At 67.0% G+C, this 8,256-nt stretch overlaps 1 protein-coding gene across 1 annotated transcript; it reads left to right on the top strand.

Annotated features, from left to right (window-relative positions):
* The first annotated feature begins 1,340 nt into the window (after positions 1–1,340).
* Positions 1,341–2,689, top strand: CDK5R2 (cyclin dependent kinase 5 regulatory subunit 2). Its single transcript, XM_032190149.1, has one exon. It carries the CDS (start codon positions 1,453–1,455, stop codon positions 2,452–2,454), a length of 1,002 nt encoding a protein of 333 aa, XP_032046040.1. The 5' UTR covers positions 1,341–1,452; the 3' UTR covers positions 2,455–2,689.
* The last annotated feature ends 5,567 nt before the right edge of the window (positions 2,690–8,256 follow it).

Genomic DNA, 8,256 nt, shown 5'->3' with positions numbered 1-8,256 from the left:
CTGTATTCTTGTTTTGACACCAAATCCTCTCGTGTTTGTTTTTTATTATTATTTTTTTATTATTATTTTTTTTTTCAGCCCACCCTGAGCAGGCCTGGCGATGCTGGCCCAGTTCCTCTTTGATTCCAGCCTCTCCCAAAGCAAATCTTCATGTCTGTGCCTCTGTGCACACGTGCGTGCTGTCGCAGAGGCTTTTTGCAAGGGAGCAGCAGCGTGAGGCCGGCTGCAGCGGGCGATACACGGGAACGGGGCTTTGCCCTTTTCCCTGCCGTGGCACAAAGGGCACAGCCTCCGCCCTGCCCCAGCCGTGCCACATCAGCCCCAGGCCCCGCTGGAAGGACGAGACCCAGCTCTGAGCCTGCGCTTCCATTTCCAACACCTCCAGCATCAGCAGCGCAGGAGGAAGGGGGGGGCTCCTTTAGCTCCTCCTGGCTGATAATTCATCACCGCCTGTTAGCCTGGATCCACCCAGCCGCCGCCACATCCTGGCACTGACACGTGTTCATTTCACAGATAAAACGCTGTATCAAAGCCCATCATCGATATATTCTCCCCCGAAACCTTCCCCAGCTGCTCTCGGGCACTTTGCACACGAGCGGGGCGCTTTGTTCCTCAGGGCTGCCTGGCAGTCTGAGCTGCAGGAGCCGCGCTCCAGCTCACCCAAAATACAGCAGGACCTTCCTGCGAGGGGCACGGAGGCGGGGGGGGGGCAGGATTCATCAGTGCCACGCTCAGATCCGGAGGGGGAGAAGCAGCCCTGCTTCGCCACGCACCATTTTGCAGCGCTGCGGGAGGGGAGCGCAGCGTCCCCTCCCTCCTGCCCCCCATCTCTCCAAAATCCCCGACTTTTCTTGATGCCGCTGGTGGGAAATCTCCCCCAAAAAGGGCTGAAAATGCAGGGTGGGGCTGGGGGGGGGGCACCGAGCTGCTCGTGCAGCAGGCGCTGAGCCCTGGGGAGCCAGGCAGGGTGCGAGCACAGGGTGCTGTGTGTGCGTTGGGGGGGCTCTCCCCCACCCCTGCAGCCAGCCGTGCCCCTCCCCAACCCCACCAGAACGGGACCAGGCAGGGCTCAGCGGTGCCCCTATCCCCCCGGGTACCCCCTTAACCCTCGGGGTCCCCCCTTAGCGCAAGGACCGGGAGCGCCCCGTGAAGGTCACGGCGGGGCGGCGGCCGCTCGGGGCCGGCTCCCCCCGGTCCCCCCCTTCCCCAATTCCACCTCCTAGCGGCGGGGGGAGGCGGAACCCACCGGGAGCCGGTGCGGCACGGATTGGCTGGCGGCGGGGAGGCGGGGAGCGGCGGGGCCGCGGCTGGCTGCAGCGGCGGGCACGGAGCCCAGAAGCGGAGCATCCTCGGGTACCGCGGCTCCGGTGCCGGCCGCCTCTCCGGCATCCCCCCCCCCCCCAGCCCGAAGCCGCAGCCGCCGGCCTCCTATGGGCCCCGCTCGGCCTTAGCATGGGCACGGTGCTCTCCCTGTCCCCCGCCGCCTCCTCGGGCAAGGGGGGCGGCGGCGGAGGCGGCGGGGGGCTGCTGGGCGACAAGGCGCAGCCGGGAAGGGTGCCGGGCAAGGGCGAGAGCCGGCTGAAGAGGCCCGGGGTGCTGATCTCGGCGCTCACCTGGAAGCGGCTGGTGGCCGCCTCGGCCAAGAAGAAGAAGAGCACCAAGAAGGTGACGCCCAAGCCCGGCGGTGGAGCCCCGGGGGGGGTCCCGGGGGGCCAACCCGACCCGCTGGTGGCTCAGCGCAACCGCGAGAACTTGCGCAAGTCGCTGGGGGACGGAGCCAAGCAGGGCCCCCTGGCCGTGCCCGTGCCCACCGTGCCCTCGGCGGCGCCCCAGGAGCTGCAGCCGGGCTCCGGGGGGGCCAAGCAGCCGCCGCCCCCCCCTCCGCCACCTCCACCGCTGCCGCCGCCGCCGCCGGCCGGGAGCCGGGCTCCGGGCTCGCCACGTCGCGTGGTGGTGCAGGCGTCCACCGGGGAGCTGCTGCGCTGCTTGGGGGACTTCGTGTGCCGCCGCTGCTACCGGCTGAAGGAGCTGAGCCCCGGCGAGCTCATCGCCTGGTTCCGCAGCGTGGACCGCTCGCTGCTGCTGCAGGGCTGGCAGGACCAGGGTTTCATCACCCCGGCCAACCTGGTGTTCGTCTACCTGCTGTGCCGCGAGGCGCTGCGCGGCGAGGAGATCGGCAGCCAGGCCGAGCTGCAGGCGGCCTTCCTCACCTGCCTCTATCTCGCCTACTCCTACATGGGCAACGAGATCTCCTACCCGCTCAAGCCCTTCCTGGTGGAGGGCGACAAGGGCCGCTTCTGGGAGCGCTGCCTGGGCATCATCCAGCGCCTGAGCGCCAAGATGCTGCGCATCAACGCGGACCCCCACTACTTCACGCAGCTCTTCCAGGACCTCAAGAGCGAGGGCGAGGCCAGAGACGGGGCCAAGCACTGGACGATCAGCCTGGACCGCTAGGGAGGTACCGGGCCCCCGGCGGGGGAGGACAAAAGGACTGCTGGATCCCCCCCCCCCGCTTCAAGATCCTCTCCCCCCCCAAAAAAAATTCCTCCCCGTGGAGATGCTGCCTGGACCCTCCCTGCTCCGGATCCGGCCGTTTTCCCCCCCCTCCTCCTCTCTCTCCATCCCCAGCTCTCCGGGACACCCACACGGCGGAGAAGACCGGGATGGAGGCTGGGGGGTGGGGGGCAACCGGGGGGGGGGCGATGGGGTGGGGATGGGGGGGGCAGGCTGCCGATGTTTTCTTTGGAAAAAAAAAAAATATATATATATATATATATAGGTGGGGAGGGGAAGGAGGGGGGGGTTAGGGGGTGCTCCTGGTAACCCGTGCACCCCAAGGACCCCCCCCCGGCAGCGCCGGGCCCCCCCCGCCGGAGCTGTCCGCGGTGCTGGAGCCGCCGCGGCGGAGCCGGGCAGACAAAGGGCGGCGGGGAAAGAGGGGGGGGGACAGGGGGGGCGCGGGGCTTTGTGTCCCTGCTGCCACCTCCATCCCTGCTGGGGGAAGGCAGCGGGGTGTGGGGGGGTCCCCCCCATCCGGTGGGTCCTTCAGTTGGGGGGAGCAGCCCGCTCGCCCCTTTGTTTGAGATGCTGAGGGGGGGGCTGCAGCATCCCTTCTCCTCGCCCCCCCCCCCCCCACCCTGCTGCTGAGCCCCCTCCCCAAAGCCAGGGCACCTGTGGGGTGAGCGGTGTTCCCTTGTTCCCTCTTCGCCCCCCCTCCCCTCCCCACCTCGGCTTGCTGCGGGGAAAGGTGTATGTGCCAGAGGAGGGCTGGGGGGGGGGGGGGGGCTGGGGTTGGGGAGGGGGGGGGCCCTCTCCTCTTGCTTTGCTTCACTGGAGAATAAAGAGGCGGCCTGGATGGGCCTGGCGGTGGCTCCCTGGACTTGCTGGGGTGCAAGGGGGGGGTGCTGGGGGGTGACCCCTTCCCGGGGGGGGCGCGGGGAGCCCATTCTCAGAGGGAACCTTCCTCCCCGGTGCGAGCTGTGGGGTCACACACACACACACACACCCCATCCCCGCTGTTTGCCGTGCCCGAGCCCAGCCCTGCTCCTCCCGGGGTGCCCCCCCGGCTCCCCGGGCGCTCTCCGTGCCTCCTGCGTGGCAGATGGGACCGCCTGGCGGCTGCCTGCTGCGACGAATTTAACCCGGATCCCAGGGCCCACGTCACCTCCTTTCCTTCGCCTCCAGCAACCCCACCCTCGCCTCCTGCCTCTGCTCTGCTCTGCTCCGCAGGGCCGGGCGAGCTCTGGTGCCAGCCCAGTTGCCAGCCCTGCGCTTCTGCGCACCCCGGGGAGAAAGGGTGGAGAAAGGGAAGGTTTTTTTTTAATTTTTTTATTTTTTTATTTTATTTTATTTTATTTTATTTTTCCTCCTCCCAGCTGCTTGCTGCCACTCCAGGTACCCATTTTTCTGGGGTCTCTTTAGCAGGATCCCCAGCACCTGCTCCCCTGGCGGGGTCGGCACCCGGTGCTCCCCAGGCGCTCGCGTCCCGTCCCGTCCTCCCCCCCCCTCCTCAGCCAGGAAGGGCTGTGCTGGCTCTGCAGGTCACGGAGGGTAAGCTGGATTCCCTACCTTTGTGTGCATCAGCAGAGCTGCTAATTAGGCCCAATCTGGCTCATTCAGCCAAAGCTGCACGGCCAGGAAGACGGCACAGATGTCCCCGTGACGGCGCCTGACCTGGCAGGGTGCTGCGCGCACCCTGCGCTGCTCCCACCCTCCCCGTCCCTCCCCTGTGCTTTTTTTTTCCTTCATCTCCACATTTCGGTGACCTTATGGGGAGATTTCTGCACTAAAATATGCCCACCAGCCCTCCCCACCCCACTTTTGGCTATCCCCCTTCCTTCCTCTACCCTGGCAGCGGGGTTTCAGCCCCTCTTGCTCCGGAGCCGAACCAAGCGCTAACGCTCACGGAGGTTTCCCACCCTACAAATCCCCTAAGAGACCTTCTCGGGGTCCCTCCAGCCCCGAGTCCTGGCCTTTTAAAACGCTTCCAGCTGCAGAGAGGCCGCGTCCTTCCCCTCCTCCCTTGTGTTTCATTGATTAAGAGTGCCAGGCCCTCGCCGGGGGATTTAGGAAGAGCTAATTGCAGGCTGGTAATTGAAGCCAGCTTGGAGTCTCTGGAAATGTCAAGGAATGAGAGACGAGCTCGGGTGCTCCCGTGCATTTCAATACGCAGCGTGGCTGAGCAGGAGCCTTGCTGGGGGGAGCGATGTCTGCCTTTCCCTTCCCCCAGGGGACCTCGTGCCACTGCCGGGGGGAGCGGGGAGCTCCTGCTGCCACCCAGGCCAAGGGGGGATGAGCCATAGGGCTGGTAGCCCCCCAAAAAAGGGTTTTTTCTGCCCAGAGCTGAACCCGTGCCCAGGTGGGCTGCGAGGATGATGGATAACGTGCTCCTGAGGGCAGCTGGAGAAGGAGGGTGCCTGCCCCTGCGGGAGCAGCCTGGGCATCACGGCTTCGAGCTGCTGCTCTGCTGCGCCGGGGAGGGTTTGTGGGTGCAGGTGAGCCCCACGGATGCCTGCTTGGCCCCAGAGAATTTGGGGCAAGTGGGGAGAGCCTGGGAGCCCTGCTGTGACACGCAGCAGAGCGGTGGCCGTGCGCTGCCCCTCTCCCTGCCCCGTGCCACCCCGAGGAGCCAGCTCCTCACACAGCTGAAGCCCTGGAGGGGCGCAGGGCTGGAGCGGGTGCCTCTCCCTCGTCAGAAGTCCTGCGTTACAGCTTAATCTGGCATTAAGGCCTTAATCCAGTCCTCCCCGCAGCCCAGCCCGTGCCCTCGGCGGAGTCCGGCCCAAGGTCTCAGCGCCACAGTGGGGCAGGAGCAGCACCGAGGAGCTCCCCAGCGGTCCCTGCCCAAAAACCCGGGTGCTGGCTGGCCTCCTTCCCTTCCTTCTTGGCAATGGGGTGAGGGGGAGAGCAGCCACAGCGAGGTGGTGCTTTGGGGAGGACAGGGGGGTCCCAGCCCCGGCACAGGAGGCGCTGGGACCGTGCCCACGAGCACCCCTCAGCTCCAGGGGCTGCCTCGGGGAGACCCCAGCACCCCAACGCCATGCCAGGGGGAGAGCAGCACCCTTTGGGAAACCCCAGGGTTGCTTCCCTGGAGGGTTTGGAGGTTTTGGAGCCCCAGCGCCTGCTCCTGCAGAGCCCCGCTAAGTCACGAAGCGTGCGCAGGGAGCCAGGCGGAGGGGAGGTGGCGTCTGGAGAGAGGATGTGAGTCAGCAGCCTGCCGGGGGGTGCTGTGCGGGGCGGGGAGGAGGGTAAAGGAGTGGGAATTTGGAAAGCTGGGGGGGGGAGGAGGGTGGGGACGCGGCCAGCCCACGGTTCCCTGGCGCAGACGGGACCTGGCGGTGCTGCGAAGGCTCTGGGCAGCATGGGGAAGGATACGCGTGATGGGGGAGCTGCTAAAATAGGAGAGGGGCTCGATACACGTCACGGGGAATGATGCAAGTCGGCTAAAATAGGAGAGGGGCTCCTCAGCACCCCCGCTCCGATCCCTTGCTGTGGGGCTGGGAGGATGTGGGGGGACCGCAGGGGTCCCCACGCCTCCTGGGCAAGGTTTTGAGAGCGAGGCGAGGCTCAGCCCTGCCCTGCTGCTGGCTAAGAGAAGCCAGACAAAAAGATATGTAATATATATATAAAAAATATATAAAAAACCCTCCTCCTGCCTTTAATCACAAAGCAGCACAAAAAGCTCCCAGGCCATGTGCTCCGCTCCCAGCTCGGCGCAGGATGAGCCCTCTGGGACCCCGTTCCCCCACGCAGGGCTCCCAGCACCACGCTCCAGCAAGCTGGGGGCACATTTTGGTGAGCAGCAGAGCTGGGGGGCAGCGCTGTGCCCCCCCTCCAGCTCATCCTCATCCTCTCAGCCACCTCCATGAGGCACCGATCCCTCCCCGTGCCGTGTATTTGGGCACAGGGAGGAGCGGGTAGGTCTGGTGGGCGCACCGAGCCACCCGGGCTGTGCCCCCCACGAGCCCCCCACTGCCCAGGGCGATGCTCCCACATCACCCCCCCCGGGCCAAGCACCCCGGGGCCGGTCCCTGCCGCCCACCGGAGCCGTGCCGGGCTCGGCCCCGCTCGCCCATTGGCAGGATTTTGCTGCAGTCTGCTCCGAGCCACGGTTCGGGGGAGCGATGAGAGCAGCGCTGCTGCCGGGCAGGGTCAGCCCAGGGCGCCGGGGTGGGGGCGATGCTCCTCACACCTCCCCCCCCCAAAAAAAAAAAAAGTGTGATGTGGAGGGGGCTGCGTGCGCTGGGAGCATCCCGAGTTGCCATGGTGATGCTGGCTGCATCCTCGGGCAGAGCATCGCCGGGTCCTGCGTGGGTGCCCCCACCTTCCTGCCGGCTGCCGTCACCACCGGGTGCGTTTGGGGACAGGGAGGGGGGACCTCCCAGCTTTTGGGGACAGTGCAGAGCTGGACAAACCCTCAGCATCAGCCTGCTGCGTCGGGGTGCGGTGTGGAGCCCCCAGATCTGATCCAGCGGGGAGCTTTTGGGGCCGGGGGCTCACCTGGGCTTCGCCGGCGCGGGCACTGGCAGAGGGACAGGAGCGGGATGGTGGCGGGGGGGCAGCTCCTAGTGACCCACATCCCTTAATCCCCGTCCTGCCCTGCGTCACGCTGTTACCTAAGCCCTGCAGCTGGTCCCCTCGGGACCAGCCTGTGCAGGGCTCAGGGGCACCAGAGGAAGGGACCCCCGCCCCCCCTGCATCTTCCTTCCCCCCCGTGCCACGCGTGGGCTCCGTGCCGGCAGCACCAGTCCCCGGTGCCCTCCCCGGAGGAGACTCTGCCATCAGCTCCCCCTCCCTTAAGCTGATTAGGGCCGCGAGGATGATGCTGAGCAGATGCCAGCGGGGCTACGAGTGTGACCGGACACCGGAGGGACGCAGAGGGGTCAGCACGGAGCCACCACCCATGGGGCTGCCCTGATCTGGGGGCGCTGGCCACCTCCCCCAAGGGGCTGGGGGCTTCCCCCAGGACCCAGCTGCAGGCTGGGCTGTCCCCTTGAGCACTTTGGGGCTTGGTGGCCCTGCATGGGGCCGGGGGACACCTTGGCTGCGCCCCCCTCTCCAGCCCCCTGGGCGCACGAGCAGACACGGTGACAGCACCTCTCGGTTTTATTGAAGCCAGATCCCTCCCTGCCTGGCAGAGCCCGGCTCTTCTCCAGCCACTGGCTCAAAGTCCTGCTCTGGAAGAGGGGCAGCTCCTCGGGCACGGGGTGGGGGGAGAGCCCCAGGCCCACCCCTCGGTGCCCAGAGCTCCCAGCCCTGCTCGGGTCCCTTCTCCTGCTCCGTCTCCACCCAGCCTCGTGCCTTGGAGATGGGTTGGGGGGGGGGCAAGGGGCTGCAGGGAGGGCCCCTCACCCCCGGGCAAGGTGAGGAGAGAGAGGAGGGTGGGCACGGGCTGGGGGCAGAGCTAAGCACCAGCGGGGGCTGTGGGTTGGGGGGTGGTTGGGGAAGGACCCACGCTTTTCCCTCCTGTTCACGCCCCTCTTTTAGGCATCCCTGTGTGTTCCCACAACCGTGGCTCCCCCCTCACCCTAAAATCCAGACGCCTTCTGCCCTCCAACCACCCACAGCAGGGAGAAGAAACCCTACCGCCCCGCGGCCACCCCGCGCCCCTCTCCAAACCTCAACCGCACCGCCAGCAGAGCCGCAGCATCCCCCCCCCCTGCACCCCTCTAATAACCCCGCCGAGCTCCCCAAGCCCCACAGCGCCCAGGGACGGCACCGGGGTGGGGACGGGGACCTCCTGGAGCGGCCGAGCCC

Source organism: Aythya fuligula, chromosome 6, assembly GCF_009819795.1.
Source record: "Aythya fuligula isolate bAytFul2 chromosome 6, bAytFul2.pri, whole genome shotgun sequence".
Taxonomy (NCBI): domain Eukaryota; kingdom Metazoa; phylum Chordata; class Aves; order Anseriformes; family Anatidae; genus Aythya; species Aythya fuligula.
Note: the sequence above shows the minus strand (reverse complement) of the source record. Positions and strands in the feature narration are given on the sequence as shown.

Bases quoted from the DNA above. Each gene is read 5' to 3' on its own strand.
- CDK5R2 (XM_032190149.1), top strand. From the start codon at position 1,453: ATGGGCACGGTGCTCTCCCTGTCCCCCGCCGCCTCCTCGGGCAAGGGG.